This window comes from Dipodomys ordii, unplaced genomic scaffold, assembly GCF_000151885.1.
Source record: "Dipodomys ordii isolate 6190 unplaced genomic scaffold, Dord_2.0 Scaffold50, whole genome shotgun sequence".
Taxonomy (NCBI): domain Eukaryota; kingdom Metazoa; phylum Chordata; class Mammalia; order Rodentia; family Heteromyidae; genus Dipodomys; species Dipodomys ordii.
In genome coordinates this window covers 2908392-2924476 of record NW_012267266.1, presented here as the reverse complement: position 1 = coordinate 2924476, position 16085 = coordinate 2908392, and the positions used below count along the sequence as shown (strand labels likewise).

Below are 16085 nucleotides of genomic sequence, written 5' to 3'. Positions count from 1 at the left end.
GATCTCTGTCTACTGAGCACTTCCTGCCGAATGAGTTAGGTGCCCCTGGTGAGCCTCTTGAGCGTCCTGCTCTTTCCTGGAGATTCTCCCGGCCTTGTTCCCTGGCCTTTGGCTTCTCTCCTGGAAATCAGGCGTCCCGCAGCGCGATGCCCCAGCTCGGGCTCCTATGCCGGAAGGCTTGGGCTGCTGCGCTGCTCAGCCAGCTGGTGCGACCTCCCCATGCCGTGAGCATCCGGACGGTCGGTGGTCACAGCCAGGTGAGCCAGGTCAGGTGAGCCTGGTGGAGATGGCTCCTGGCTGTCCCGGCATCGGCTTGTGCGTCCTTGGTTTTTGTTGTTGTTGTTGTTGAGTGACCACTTTGTAACAGAACTGAACTAAGTCTTTTGGAGGTCTCGGTATTTCATACTGAGACCAGTCTTGGCAGGTTGGAGCTTTTTGTTTTCAGTTCGCAGCAGCCAAGGACATGGAAGTGGAAAGCTCCAAAGACTTATTTACAGATACCTGGAAAAGGAGTATTTTCATACAGATACATAATCCATCTGAAATCCTTAGAGTCAAATTCATACTTTTTTTTCTTAAGCAAAATGTAAATGGAATGGGTAAAGACCATAAATAAACTGAGTTCGCAATAGAATTTACCCCAACATGAATTTCAGAAACACACTTTTAGTTTTCAGAGACTTGGCATTAAAGAGATTTTGACATTACAGAGAAGGGATTGTGGACTTGATTTAGGTTTCTTTTGAGGAAGAGAATATCCTATGGTATTTTGGAACTAACCCCCCCCCATTTCTGAAAGGACATTAGCCTGCTGGCAATAAAATTGGTGATCCCTAGTGCTCTCAGAGAAGATGCTTTGTGCTCTCTTGCACAGCAGGGTTCAGAGCTTTTGTTTCTTTATCAAAAGTTAGTTGAAACAGGAAAAGCATTTCTTTTCCTCTATTCCTGGGTTGTTCTTTGTTATTTGGTTCCTTTTCTGATGTCTTCAAATTGCATTTCCCCAAGCTGATAAACAGAATTCTTATTTTTGCTCTTGGAGTAGGAACTGAGAACTGGAAAAGATCATGCTAATCTGTACACCTACATGGTTATTAGGGGTAGTGTTTGTTTTGGATTTTTATTGATTTTAGGAGCTTATACTTTTTTTCCAGACATGTATAAACTCATATACAATGAAGTCACTTAAGAGATGAAGACAGTTCTATATTACCTGTGTAACAGTCGTTACAATGCGGGTTCTCCAGAGTGGTAGGTGGAGATCAGGATAGATAAAATGGTGCTCAGGCATCTCATTGCTTAGTGTCAAGAATCTTTTTAGGGGTGCTGGGAATGTGGCTTAGTGGTAGAGCGCTTGCGTAACATCTATTAAGTCCTGGGTCAATTCCTCAGTACTACATAAACAGAAAAAGCCAAAAGTGGCACTGTGGCTCAAGTGATCCAGTGCTAGCCTGGGCAAAAGAAGCTCAGGGAGGGGCTGGGAAGTTGGCTCAGTGGTAGAGCGCTTGCCTTGCATGCCTGAGGCCCTGGGTTCGATTCCTCAGCACCACATAAGAAAAAAGCCGGAAGTGGCGCTGTGGCTCAAGTGGTAGAGTGCTAGCCTTGAGCTGAAGAGCTGAGGGACAGCGCCCAAGCCCAGAGTTCAGGCCCCACGACCGGACCCAAAAAAAAAAAAAAAAAGAAGCTCAGGGACAGTGACTAGGCTCTGAGTTCAAGCTCCAGGACTGGCAAAAAAGAAAAAAGAAAACAGAATTTTTACAGGTTGGTGGACCATGGGGTTGGTTGGAGATGCCACATGTCTAACCTACATCATGAGGTGCTGCGTTTTATTTCGTACTCCTTTTTTTGTTGTTTAGATAGCAGAGGCAGTTTTAACATCTCAACTGAAACCACGTGAAGAGAAACCAAATTTTGTCATTAAGGTACCAAAGGTAATGCCCTTTTACTACTTTGTTTTCTCAGAGTGCCATAGAAGATTGACATCTACTTTGCTTGTCTCTCTGACCCTTTTTAAATCAAATTAAAGATCTAAATACAGGGCCAGGAGTGTGGCACAAGTGGTAGAGTCCTTGCTTACCTTACATGCGTAAGGCCCCAAGTTTAATCCCCAGTACCATAATACTATCTGTGGTCAGAATCATCTGAATTGAAAAAAGCTCCACTTTCATTTTTTTAAATTGATTTTTGAACTATAGATTATATGGGCTGGGAAGGTGGCTCAGTGGTAGAGCGCTTGCCTCACATGCATGACGCCCTGGGTTTGATTCCTCAGCACCACATAAGCAGTAAAGGCCGGAAGTGGTGCTATGGATCAAGCAGTAGAGCGCTCAACCTTGAGCTGAAGAGCTCAGGGACAGCGCCCAGGCCCAGAGTTCAGGCCCCAAGCCAGCAAAAAAACAAAAACTATAGATTATAAATTATAAGCATAGTTTATGTCTTTGTCTTAGATACTTATTTCATGTTTTGAAACTACTGACATTTTTGTTTTCCAGGGTACCAGGGATCTTAGTCCCCAGCAGATGGTTGTGAGGGAGAAAATTCTTGATACGGTTGTGAGCTGCTTTAAACGTCATGGGGCAAAAGGATTAGACACACCAGCATTTGAGCTAAAGGTAGGGAAAAGAATGCCCATAATGGGGGCTGGGAAGGTGGCTCAGTGGTAGAGCGCTTGCCTTGCATTGCATGCTCAAGGCCCTGGGTTCGATTCCTCAGCACCACATAAGCAAAAAGAAACAAGCCGGAAGTGGCGCTGTGGCTCAAGTGGTAGAGCACTAGCCTTGAGCTGAAGAACTGAGGGACAGGGCCCAGGCCCAGAGTTCAGGCCCCACGACCGGACCCAAAAAAAAAAAAAGAATGCGCATAATGGGCCGAGAAGGTGGTCTAGTGATAGAGTGCTTGCTTGCATGCATGAAGTCCTGGGTTCGATTCCTCAGCACCACATAAGCAGAAAAATTGGGAAGTGGCACTGTGGCTCAAGTGGTAAAGTGTTAGCCTTGAGCTGAAGAGCTGAGGGACAGTGCCCCACGACAGACACACACACACACATAGTTCATTGCCTAATGTGCTTTCAGTGTCCCACAAAATTTCTTAGCTGTGTTCTATAGTTATCCTTTGAACCAGCGCCCTTTCTGTTTGACCCCTTCAGGATATGCTCACGGAGAAGTCTGAAGAGAATTTTGGGCTCATGTATGACCTGAAGGATCAAGGTGGAGAACTACTGTCCCTTCGCTATGACCTTACTGTATCCTTCTGAGTGCTGGAGTCTGACCTCTCTTTCCAGAGCTACAGAGAGTTCTGTAACAAAAGGGAGGAGAGTAACTGTGTGGAGGGATACTTCTATTGGCAATAACCTTTAGTTTTGCTCAGAAGGCAGTTTTGCTGTCTGAGCCTGTCTTGTCCTTCCTTCCTTCCTTCCTCCCTCCCTCCCTTCCTTCCTCCTTCCCTCCTTTACTCCCTCCCTCCCTCTCTCTGGCTCTCTTTTTTTTTGTCGTGGGGCTTGAACTCTGGGCTTGGGCGTTTTCCTTGTGCTCTTCAGCTCAAGACGAGCACTCTACCGCTTGAGCCACAGCACCATTTTCGGTTTTCTAGCAGTTTATTGGAGATAAGAGTCTCACGAACTTTCCTGCCCTGGCTGGCTTTGAACCACGATCCTCAGATCTCAGCCTCCTGAGTAGCTAGGATTACAAGCGTGAGCCACCGGCACCCAGCTTCACTCTCTTTCTTGCTGTCTTTCTTTTTTATTGGTTGTGGGGCTTGAACTTGGCTTGGGCACTGTCCTTGAGCTCTTCAGCTCAAGGCGAGTGCTCTACCGCTTAAGCCATAGTGCTACTTCTGGTTTTCTGGTGGTTTATTGGAGATGAGAGTCTCACAGAGCCGGGCCCTGGTGGCTAAGGCCTGTAATTTTAGCTACTCAGGAGACTGAGAACTGAGGATTGTGGTTCAAACCAGCCTGGGCAGGAAAGTTTGTGAGACTCTTATTTCCAATAAACCACTCAGAAAGCCAGAAGTGGCACAGTGGCTCAAGTGGTAGAAGCGCTAGCCTTGAGCAGAAGAGCTGAGGGACAGTGTTCAGGTCCAGAGTTCAAAACCCAGGACCAACAACAAAACAAAACAAAAATAAAAGAGAGAGCCTTACAGATTTTCCTGCTTAGGCTGGCTTTGAACCACAATCCTCAGATCTCAGCCTCCTGAGTAGCTAGAATTATAGGCGTGAGCCACCAATGCCCGGCCAGTCTGTCTTCTCTCTTCCTTTTTTTTTTTTAAAAAAAACTTTTTGTTTTATTAGTGTATATTCATTGTACAAAGGGTTTCATTGTGATATATCCATGTATATAATATACTTTAATCAAATTGATCTCTTCTTATTATGCTCTTATCCTTTTTGCCACTTAATTTCAGTATTTCTCTGGGGGAAATCTGTAGAAACGGACTGCTGGTTCAAACTCTAGTGATTTCTATTTTTTGTTGGTTGTGGGGCTTGAACTCTAGGCCTGGGCACTGTCCCTCAGTTTTTGCTCAAGGTTAACACTACTGCAACACAGCTCCACTTCTGTTTTGGGGTGTGTGTGTGTGTGTGTGTGTGTGTAATTGGAGGTAAGAATCTCAAGACTTGGGGGCTGGGAAGGTGGCTCAGTAGTAGAGTGCTTGCCTTGCATGCATGAGGGCCTGGGTTCGATTCCTCAGAATCACATAAGCAGAAAAAGCTGGAAGTGGCTGAAGAGCTGAGGGACAGCGCCCAGGCCGAGTTCAGACCCCACAACTGGACCCCTCAAAAAAAAAAAAAAAGAATCTCAAGACTTTCCTATACAGGCTGGCTTTGAACTGCAGTCTTTAGATCACAGCCTTCTGAGTAGCTAGGATTACAGGCATAATCCAACCTTGCTGGCTCAAAAAAATTGCATTTTAAACACACATTCTGGGAGTTAAATGCATGGTCCCTGGCCTGTCCTTTTAGAAATATGGATTGAAATTATTGGCAAATTTAGAATCTGCAGTTTTAACTATTTTGAGATCATTGAGTATTGATATAACTGGGACCTGTATGGTCCCACACCTGTATTTCTTGGGTTGTTTTTTTCATCTGTTTTCTGTCTTTTCTGTTCAGCTTTCAGTTTTTTTTTGTCATTTTTTTTATTGTGAACATACTGTACAGAGGGGTTACAATTACATGGGCAAGATAATGAGTACATTTCTTATCAAGCATTGCAGCCTCCTCCTTTGTTTCCCCTTCCCATCACTTCCCATCCTCCTCGTCCCATCAGCTTTCAGTTTTGCATATGATTGCTTCACTTGACACATACACACATACTGTCAAGCACTATATACCATGAGTAGTAAGAAACAAGACAGAGAAGACCCTTATTCTTGTATAGCAAATCCCAATTTATAGAGGCCCAGTCTTTCCTAATGTCTTTATGGGTGGGCCTAAGCTTTGAATATATTATCTTTCTTCCTTAATCTATTTATGTGAGGTTCCTTTTGCTCGTTATCTGGCCATGAATAAACTGAAGAAGATGAAACGTTACCAAGTTGGAAAGGTGTGGCGCAGGGAGAGCCCTGCCATAGTCCAGGGTCGTTACAGGGAGTTCTGCCAGTGTGTAAGTGACCTTAAAGATACAGTATAGTTTTGTAGTTAACCTGAGAATTGGCTGATGAGAATTTTGTTTTATCCTGTACTTTTCTTTGCTGCAGGATTTTGATATTGCTGGTCAATTTGACCCTATGATTCCAGATGCAGAGTGTTTGAAAATCATTTGTGAAATCCTTAGTGGATTGCAACTGGGGGACTTTCTCATTAAGGTGAGGTTAGGGCTGAAGATTGGGGAAGTCTAGATTTGATAAGATGCATGCTCTCTCTCTCTCTGGCTATCTGTCTCTGTCTCTCTGTCCTCCCCCCAATCCCCTCACTCTCACTGTGTGACACACACATTAATTTTCTTTTCCTATGCAATTTCCTTTCTGTTCCTTTCTGGTATAGCCTATGTCTTATGAGCTGGAAGACTAGGGACAGCCATTGCTTTGAGGGAAAGATTATTTGCCTTGAATTCACAGGTCAGTGACTAAGGATCATAGATGGGATGTTTGCTGTGTGTGATGTTCCCAAAAGTAAGTTCCATAGGGCATTGACAGGGTACTTAAATTACTTGTCTTGGATTCACAAGGTCAATGACCGGCGGATTGTAGATGGGATGTTTGCTGTGTGTGGTGTTCCTGAAAGCAAGTTCCGTACCATCTGTGCCTCGATGGATAAACTAGACAAGGTAATGAAGCAAACATACTTAAGTAGATCCTGTCTGGGTTTATCTCTTTGTTCCAAATTTATACCATAGAGATGAATAAGGAGGCAGTGACTGGAAGTGAATTGTTAGTGGGGGAGGGCCAGGAAATAAGTTATATAGGGATTGTGCCTGGATATCTTAAGCTGCCTTTGATTTTTCCAAGTGTGCTATTCTACTCATGGCATATTGAATGAAAATGAAATGTCATTTTCTAGTTAACTATAAGATTATAAGGCTGAGATAACATCTTGCTGTTTATACAGATGTCTTGGAAAGATGTGAGACATGAAATGGTTGTGAAGAAAGGCCTGGCTCCTGAGGTGGCTGATCGAATTGGGGACTATGTGCAATGTCATGGTAAGAACCAGAGTCCTTAAAACTGAGAACCAGGCTGAGAGTGAAATTTGTTAAACTTCTAACTCTGAAATAGCTTTTCTCCATTGATGTGTTAGAGTCTGGTCTGAACTTAATTTCTCTTTTACTTATAAATACTTTGCATCTTTATATGGTAAAGGTAGAGGTGGAAGAGGAGGAGGGTCTGGTCATATGAGACCAGGATCACCATCATCTTTTTTTTTTTAAAAAAAAAGAGGAGGAAAAGCTAGAGCTTATTACATATAAGTTTGGATGAAATACTCAGGGCGCTGAGGTCTGAATATCCTAGTTCATAGTCAGTCTGGGCAGGAAAGTTCGTGAGACCCTTATCTCCAGTTAATCACCAAATATAATCAGGAGGGAGCTGTGGCTCAAGTGGCAGAGTACCAGCCTTGAGTAAAAAAGTTCCAGGACAGTGGGACAGTGTCTAAACCCCAATACAGGCACGTGCACGCGCGCTCACACACACACACACACACACACACACACACACACACGTGGATGACACACAACTGGGTAAATAGTATAGAGCTTATTTTTCTACACTTCTTTCCCTAGGTGGGATATCCCTGCTAGAGGAAATGTTCCAGGATCCCCGACTATCACAAAGCAAGCAAGCCTTGGAGGGTCTGAGGGACCTGAAGCTGCTATTTGAATATCTGACTTTATTTGGAATTGCTGAGAAGGTAAGTTTAGTTGGGTGTGGACTTCCTACTGAGCTCTAGCTCTGAGTCTAGTCTGGGAGTGACTATAGTCTTGTTCCTACAGATCTCCTTTGACCTGAGTCTAGCCCGGGGCCTGGACTATTATACAGGAGTGATCTATGAAGCAGTACTGCTAAAGCCCGCAGCTCAAGCTGGAGTAGAGTCCCTGAATGTAGGCAGTGTGGCTGCTGGTGGGCGCTATGATGATCTGGTTGCCACATTTGACCCCAAAGGCTACAAGGTGCCATGTGTTGGGTTGAGCATTGGAGTAGAGCGAATCTTCTACATTGTGGAGCAAAAGATGAAGGTATGTCCTAGTAGGCATGAGGTGTGTGTTCTATAATCTATTTCTGGAGGTGTGGTTGGGCTGTTTCTGGTTATTTTTTTTTGTGAATTATCAATATAGAAGAAATTTTAAAAAATAGTTTTACTCCCCTCCTCCTCCCCCCGCCCCCGGTCTATCTTTAAATCAGACTTTGGGTGAGAAGGTACGGACCTCAGAAACCCAAGTATTTGTGGCTACACCCCAGAAGAACTTTCTTCGAGAACGGTTGAAGATAATTGCAGAACTTTGGGATGCTGGAATCAAGGTATGGTAGTGCCTGTGTCTGAACCATCTAGGTATATGTGAGATATATGAGCAAGTCATATATCTACCTTATGCCGAGGGTGGAACTCGAGACTATTTTAGGGGGGCTGGGAAGGTGGCTCAGTGGTAGAGCGCTTGCCTTGAATGCATGAGGCCCTGGGTTTGATGAGGCCCTGGGTTCGATTCCTCAGCACCACATAAGCAAAAAGAAAAAAGCCGGAAGTGGTGCTGTGGCTCAAATCGTAGAGCGCTAGCCTTGAGCTGAAGAGCTGAGGGACAATGCCCAGGCCCAGAGTTCAGGCCCCAGGAACGGACCGCCCCTCCCCCCCCAAAAAAAGACTATTTTAGGCTTTCACTAGAGGGTTAGCCACTTATTTTTTATTTCCTTAGACGTACATGTTCTTAGGGCTTATGTGCTATGGTCAGTCTAAATGCTGTACTTTGTTTTATCTTTTTCAGGCAGAGATGCTATATAAGGAGAACCCTAAACTATTAACCCAGTTGCACTATTGTGAGGACATGGGCATTCCACTGGTGGTCATTATTGGTGAGCAAGAACAAAAGGAAGGTACCCTCAAGCTCCGTTCAGTGGCCAGCAGAGAGGAGGTGAGTGGGAGCTGGCAGAAATAGTAGCCAAAAATCTTCCCAAAATTAATTATATGAGAGTGGCTTGCTATGCAGCTGAGGCTGGCTTGGAACCTATTATTGTAGCCCAGGCTGGTATTGAACTTGAAATCTTCCTGCCTCAGCCTTTTGAGTCCTGGAAGTTCAGGTTCTCAAGGTGGGTGCCAACACACACAGCTCCCACATTATTTAAGAAATTAGATCTTGCTGGGCACTGGTGGCTTACACCTGTGATCATAGCTACTCAGGAGGCTGAGATCTGAGGATTGCAGTTCAAAGCCAGCTTGGGCAGGAAAGACCGTGAGACTCCTATCTCCAATAAATCAACAGGAAACCGGAAGAGGTGCTGTAGCTGAAGTGGTAGAGCGCTTGCCTTGAGCTGAAGAGCTGAGAGACAGTGCCCAGGCCCAGAGTTCAAGCCCCATGACTGACCAAAAAAATCAGATCTTTGGCTGAAGAAGTATCTCTGGGCTTAATAGTAATAGAAACAAAGACCTGTCTTAAGTTACCATTAACCATTATAGCTAGTGAGCATTTGCTGTGGGAGCAGGATGAACAAATGATGTGGTATTTTTTAGACTAGTCAACAAAAGAAACAGATCATTGTTTGAATTCTCCAGTCTTGAAAATATATATTCTCTAGGTCAGCTTGAAGCCCACTCCCCAACTTCCTGGTTGTATAAATAGTGAAAACGGATGCAAAATGAAATAAATCTGGAAAAACATTGGCTGAGCAGCCAGTATCACTTTGGAGTTTGTCACATGAGAATTCTCTTATGTTTCAGGTGGCCATTAAACGGGAAAATCTTGTGGCTGAAATTCAGAAGCAACTATCTCTGTCTTGATAGCTTGATTGCCATCTGCTGCCTTTTGTAGAAAAGTTTTCATATAAGATTGAGTTCCTGGTGGACTTTAACAGCTGGCCAGCATGAGTGACAAGTGCCTTCTGTGTCCTCTGTCTTTCCTGGATAAAGAATGACAGAAGGCTTGAGGACTTGAGAGCTAGTATAAGCAGCTACTCTGCATGGAAGCAGGTGGCTGGTATGTGAAAAAGACACATTCCAACTGCAGACGCAAATTTGAAATGCTGTAAAATGCTGTCAAGAGGTGCTGAGGTGGTTAATGTGAGCAAGGCTCACATCAGGCTGAAGATCCTGTACCTATGATATCAGAAGCCAGATATTTAGCTTTTTACTGTAGCTTCTGAAAAATTTGCCTACATCCAGTCCTTGGCCTGTCCATGGAATTTTGGAAAGATAGAAAGGATGAATAGTATCTGTTTTTTGCTTTGAAGATAGAGATGCTATTGTAAGAGCATGGCAGTGCCTATTTTGATTCCATCTACTGGTAACCGCAGTGGGGCTATCTTTCTTTTTTTTTGGGGGGGGGTCCGGTCGTGGGGCCTGAACTCTGGGCCTGGGCGCTGTCCCTCAGCTCTTCAGCTCAAGGCTAGCGATCTACCACTTGAGCCATAGCGCCACTTCCGGCTTTTTTTCTTTTTGCTTATGTGGTGCTGGGGAATGGAACCTAGGGCCTCAGGCATGCAAGGCAAGCGCTCAACCACTGAGCCAAGTTCCCATCCCCATATCTTTATTTTCTTGAATGTTGAACTTAGTAACTTACTTGACAAGATGAAGATCTGATCTGCCCATTCTCTGTTCCAGAATCAGTACTCTGATTATTCCTATCTGTCATGAAGGTTGTTCTAGAAGTGTTTTGATAACATGTGAAATAAAATATTAAGGGAAGTAGTTGAGTAATTTGTTACTAAGGGACTTATTTGCATAGTCCATATAAAATCCTTGAGAGTACACAGTCCTGACTTATGTGTCTTTTTTTTGGTGCCAGTACTGGGGCTTGATCTCTGGGTCTGGGCACTTTCCCTTAGCTTTTTTGCTCAGGGCTGGTGCTTATCATTAGAGGCACAGCTCCACTTACGGCTTTTTTGTGTGTGGTTAATTGAAGAAGAGTTTCACAGACTGGTTTTTTTTTTTCAGGTAAGCGGTAGGTTTATTCAGTAGACCTGCTGGGACCAGGCAAGGTTGGCACTCCACGTGGCTGGGAAAGGCCTGGAGAGAGCTGGGAAAGAGCTAGGAAAGAGCTAGAAAAGAGCAAAGAGATGGCGTCTGGGCCTGGGCTAGGCCTTATCTAGGGTATGGGCGGAGAAAGGTGTGGCAACATCAAATTCAGATGTGACCTCAGAGGATGCAGATGTGACCTAGGTAACGCAGGTACTGGGTGGAGACTTTGCTGCGAGGAGGGTGGAGTCTGCTAGCCATCCAGGAGTGGATGGCTAGGATACTCTCTAGCTACTTCCAGCTGACAATGGGCGTCGACAATAGGGGTAAAAGGCTGGAATTTGGTCCCCTCCCTGAGAAGGCAGTGAGCAGCAGCGGTCCCTTGGTGGTGTGAGTCCTTAGATGAAGTCTGGAGAAGTCTCATGAGCATTGAGGGGCTGGAAAAAAAAATACTAGAGAGCAAATAAATGTCAAGAGGAAGGACTTGGGGCTGAAAATGTTGGTAGAAATGTCCCTAGCTACTTCTCACAGACTGTTCTTTGGGCTGGCTTCAAACCATGATCCTTAGATTTCAGTCTCCTGAGTAACTAGGATTACAAGCATGAGCCATTGGCACCTGGAATCAGAAGCTTTTGTATTTGGTGCAGGAAACTGCCACAGTTTCTCCTTTTTTTTTTTTTTTGTCTCCCATTTAACTTAAAGCTAAACATATTGAGCCATTTGCCAGAATGCTTTATTTATATCTTATGGTAATGCCGATGACCTGTCTTCCCAAGTCTAATATTGTGATTAAATAACAGATCAAAGAACTAATGTTCCCCAGTTGAAGAAAAGTTGAATTTAACCAAATGGTGGTCTCAAGGTGGGTGCCAGTGGCTCATGTTTGTAGTCCTAGCTACTGACAAAACAGATGTGAGGATCTAGGTTCCAAGCCTGCCTGGAAAGTCCTTGAGACTTTAATTGGGGGGAGGGAGGGAGGGGAGGGAAAATGCCCTGGAGCTTTGGCTCCAGCGGTTTGAGCACTAACCTTGAGCAAATAAACTCAGGCAAACAAACTCAAGCCCCCGGGCTGCACACACGCACGCACGCACGCGATCCCAAGTTCAAAAAGTGCTTTTCTTCCGTGCCTTTGTAAACACTGGTGTAGTTAGGGCTTTACCCCTCTAGTGTGCGCTGGTAAAAGGGACAATTAGAATCCATAAATAGCGCTTCAAAAGAAGGCTTAGAAACTTTTGGTAAAGCTCGCAAAGTTAATTAGATAAGAGGGCACTGTTCCTTAGCATGGCTATGGATTGGTTTCGATCAAAAACCAGTTCCGAAGTGGTTTTTGATTGAAACCAATCCATCCAGGTTTGTTTTGAAAAGCATGGGGGGGGGAGGAACATTTGCATGAGCCCTTACTTCCGTGTTGCTTCACATACCCAGTGCGCCTGCGCGGTCTCCTTGGAGCAGAGGCGGGGCCAAGGAGGCTGTATTAGAATTTCTCTAATCTTATTGGAAGGATAACGTACCTTACGGCAGCAAGTCTCTTTTTGCGATATTTTACGGCTTCCCATTCACTCCTATGCGAAGATGGCGTCCGGCAGCGGGGTAGGTGTTGTGTGCGAGTAGGTTTGCGGGGTGAGGGTTCCTCTTTTAGTGCTGAATAAGGACAAACTCGGACATCTGACTGCCTGACATTTCTTTGTGATCCTGGGGTCCGGGTTCGAGAGCTGCCGCCAGGCTTTGGCGCGGGGACAGTGGAATTGCGGAGGTCTTTGGGGTTGGGGTCCAGAGGTTCGCCTTTACCTCTGGATGAGGTCCCCAGAGATTGAGCTTCCGAAAAGTCATGGGGTGGCCTTCGTGGCGAGGTGGAGGCTCTTTTCATCTTTTCCGGGGTCCGGATACGGGTAGCGACGGATTTTGAGCACTTTTTCCCTCTACAGACAAAAAACTTGGACTTTCGCCGAAAGTGGGACAAAGATGAATACGAGAAACTCGCGGAGAAGAGACTCACGGAAGAGAGAGAAAAGAAGGATGGTGGGTGCTCGCCTCATCTTGGGCTCAAGGGTGCTTAGAGGCGATGCCGTGAGTGGCTTGAGATTGGGTAGGGAGGTGATGGGCGCTGCGCTCTTACTTCGGGCATTGTTGCTTCCCTGATTCTAGGTGTCTGCGAAAAGTGAGAACGAGGTGGTGGACTAATGTGGTTTTGAGGGGCTCTAAGACTCTGTCTTCCTCCCCTGCTTGGTTCATTTAGTGCTTTCCTGAAGTGGTGTGCGACTGAGGTCCCCCCTTCCCCCGGTTCTGGGGTTTGAACTCGGGGCTTGGGGGCTGTTCTTTAGCTTTTTGCTTGGCGTTCCATCACTTGAGCCACAGCTTCACTTCTGGCTTTTTGCTGGTTAATTAGAAGTAGGAATCTCATTAACTTTCCTACCTCATCTGACTTCAAACTTTCCTCAGATCTCAGCCTTCTGAGTGGTTGTGATTACCCGCCAGGGCCCCGCTTGTCTCGTGTGTGTGTGTGTGTGTGTGCCTTCTGAGTGGTTGTGATTACCCGCCAGGGCCCCGCTTGTCTCGTGTGTGTGTGTGTGTGTGTGTCGTGGGGCTTGAACTCTGAGCTGTCCCTCAGCTCTTCAGCACAAGGCTAGCGCTCTAGTACTTGAGCCACAGCGCCACTTCCGGTTTTTTGGTGGTTAATTGGAGATGAGTCTCATGGACTTTCCTGCCCGGGCTGGCTTTGAACTTGAATCCTTAGATCTCAGCCTCCTGAGTAGCTAGGATTACAGGCATAAACCACCGTCACCTGGCTCTTTGAAAATTTTTTAAGGGGAAGGAAAACATTCTTGACCTCATCAAGACCATCACATATAGTGTGAGGAAAGCAGAGGCACTGACAAGGAAGGTTTATGATTCAATCTCACTACCTTGACACTATCAGAGAGTGGGTTCTCCTCTCTTAGAATCCATTTTACAAAAGGAAATGTCATATTTTCTCATCTGTTTTCAAACAGATTTACTTTACTCCCACACCACCTTGAACATGCTTTTAGCTTTTTTCTAACATGTTATAAATAATGCTTTGCCTGTTGGTTATGTGAACACATTTCCTAAATGCTGGTCTCCCTTTTAAAAATTTACACTAACCCAAAATTCCATTTTGTGTTATGATAGGGAATCTGACTGCAAGCCTTAATTAAGCATCCTTACTCTATTAAAGAAAACATATATACATTATTATAAAGATACTGTACAGAGGGGTTATAATTACATGATTAAGGTAATGAGTACATTTCCAATCAAGCATTGATGGAAAGTTCATTTTCAATATCCTTACTCTTCTTGAAAGGATTGCTTCTAGTGAAAATTCAGAATTCCTTCTCCTCAGTTCGGTTAGTGAGTAGAGAACTTACTGCTTTTAGGTTTGGTTACTTTAGAGAAAAAGCTGTAGAAAGTTAGGGATTCCTTACCATTTCTCTTTTCACATTCTTCCTAGCTGCTGCTATATGCTGATTGATGTACCTGCTGTGGTCCAGAATGAAAGAATGAGTGAGGGTCGTCCTCTGAATTTGGGGGTTCATGTATTTTCCCTTTTGACTGAAGAACTAATATATTGAGGAGCTTTCTTCCCCACTATGTTTCAGGAAAACCAGTGCAGCCAGTCAAGCGGGAGCTTTTGCGACACAGAGACTATAAAGTGGACTTGGAATCCAAGCTTGGGAAGACAATTGTCATTACCAAGACAACCCCACAGTCTGAGATGGGAGGGTGAGTAGCATCTTCTGAAGCCAAAAGTGCGCCTAATAATTAACCCTATAGTTTGTTTTAGGAAGTGGTGAGGTAGGGCCTTTGCCCTAGGCTATCCATCTTGGTGCTTATAATTTTATCCCTAGACTTGTCTTTATTTGGCTTCCTAAGTCCCAAATTAATACTGTAGTATTTCTAGGAGTGGTCATACTGTAGGCTCTTCCTATTAGCACTGTAACTTCTTCATATCTTCAAAGGGGTTATTTTATTTGTTCCATGAGAAGAAATGAAGGGATTACTGAGATATCTCTAGGGAATAAATTGGTTGGCATTGGATTGGATGCAAGGAGTTGTTCATGGTGAAAAAAGAGGGCCGAGGTCCTAGACTACTAAAGGCTGTAGTTGTTATGTATTATTGTTATGGAAAGTGCCTGGTTATGTACCTTCTTCCCAAACCATAATTATATAGGAGCTTATCACCCTTTTCCCATCATTCCTTTCTAGTTATGATTTCCAGTAGGAGGGCAACACAGATAGCAATGAAGTGACACTTCTTGGATCTGTTTAGTAAACCCAGTACAGTTATTCCTGTATGTTATCCTTTGTTTTGTACATTTGTAAATTACCTAACGGTTTAGCAGCATAAAATAACAACTGTAACTTCTGTGAGCAAAGACTCTGGAAGTAGCTTACAAAGTGATTCTATCTCAGGATCTTTTTTTGTTTTTTGGTGCTGGTCCTGGGGCTTGAACTCAGGGCCTGGATCCCTTTTTATTTAAGACTAGCACTCTATCACTTGAACCACAGCTCCACTTCTGGCTTTTGAGTGATTAATAGGAGCTAAGAGTCTCACAGACTTTCCTGCCTGAGCTGGCTTTGAACGATGATCCTCAAATCTCAGCCTCCTGAGAAGCTAGGATGACAGGTATCATAATTACTTTTGACATATTCTCTTTGTCACATATTACTTTGATACAGATTGGGAGGAGGCTTCATAGGGTGGGAGTAATGGGAGAGTGAGGCTATCATTGGCTCTCCTAGGAATGAAGGGTTTATGAAACTCAAGCCTTAAAACCTTACCATAAGCCGGGCGCCGGTGGCTCACGCTTGTAATCCTAGCTACTCAGGAGGCTGAGATCTGAGAATCGCGGTTCAAAGCCAGCCCGGGCAGGAAAGACCGTGAGACTCCTATCGCCAATAAACCACTAGAAAACTGGAAGTGGCGCTGTAGCTCAAGTGGTAGAGTGCTCGCCTTGAGCTGAAGAGCTGAGGGATAGCGCCCAAGCCCAGAGTTCAAGGCCCATGACCGACAAAAAAAAAAAAAAAAAAACCTTACCATAAAGTTTTGTTTCTTGGTTGAAAACAATGAAGTTCTTAAAACTAGATTTGATTCATGTATTGTTTTTTTTATTTTCTGTCAGATATTACTGCAATGTTTGTGACTGTGTGGTGAAAGATTCCATCAACTTCCTGGATCATATTAATGGAAAGAAACGTAAGGCTTGGAGGTAGTTTGTGACCAGGATTGGGACTGGGTTTTGGGTTTTGGAGGTGGGAGAGGAGGAAAAAGTTTTTCTCTCTCTCTCTCTGTGTGTGTGTGTGTGTGTGTGTGTGTTTTGGGTTTTGGAGGTGGGAGAGGAGGAAAAAGTTTCTCTCTCTCTCTCTCTCTCTCTCTCTGTGTGTGTGTGTGTGTGTGTGTGTGTGTGTGTGTGTGTGTGTGTGTGTGTGTGTAAGAGTAGTGAGTATGGGCACGCACACATGTCCTTAGGCTTGAAGT

General features: G+C 44.6%; 2 protein-coding genes across 3 annotated transcripts in view; both read left to right on the top strand.

Annotated features, from left to right (window-relative positions):
* The first annotated feature begins 31 nt into the window (after window positions 1–31).
* Hars2 (histidyl-tRNA synthetase 2, mitochondrial) lies at window positions 32–9980 on the top strand. 2 transcript variants are annotated; one of them, XM_013020463.1, is made up of 13 exons: window positions 32–257; window positions 1854–1928; window positions 2490–2609; window positions 3143–3238; window positions 5469–5594; window positions 5689–5796; window positions 6159–6257; window positions 6539–6632; window positions 7209–7336; window positions 7419–7661; window positions 7828–7944; window positions 8403–8549; window positions 9353–9980. In XM_013020463.1, the coding sequence occupies exons 1-13, from the start codon at window positions 147–149 to the stop codon at window positions 9410–9412; spliced, it is 1524 nt and encodes a 507-aa protein (XP_012875917.1). In that variant the 5' UTR covers window positions 32–146; the 3' UTR covers window positions 9413–9980. The 2 variants fall into 2 exon arrangements, with proteins under 2 accessions (XP_012875917.1, XP_012875918.1); XM_013020464.1 differs by lacking the exon at window positions 32–257 and adding an exon at window positions 1740–1758.
* Window positions 9981–12139: 2159 nt separating this feature from the next.
* Window positions 12140–16085, top strand: part of Zmat2 (zinc finger, matrin-type 2) — a 7907-nt gene continuing 3961 nt past the window's right edge. The window contains exons 1-4 of the mRNA XM_013020303.1: window positions 12140–12175; window positions 12511–12604; window positions 14206–14329; window positions 15730–15808. Of these exons, the coding sequence (XP_012875757.1) occupies window positions 12158–12175; window positions 12511–12604; window positions 14206–14329; window positions 15730–15808 (315 nt within the window). The 5' untranslated portion in view covers window positions 12140–12157. The remainder of the gene's footprint in view (window positions 12176–12510; window positions 12605–14205; window positions 14330–15729; window positions 15809–16085) is intronic.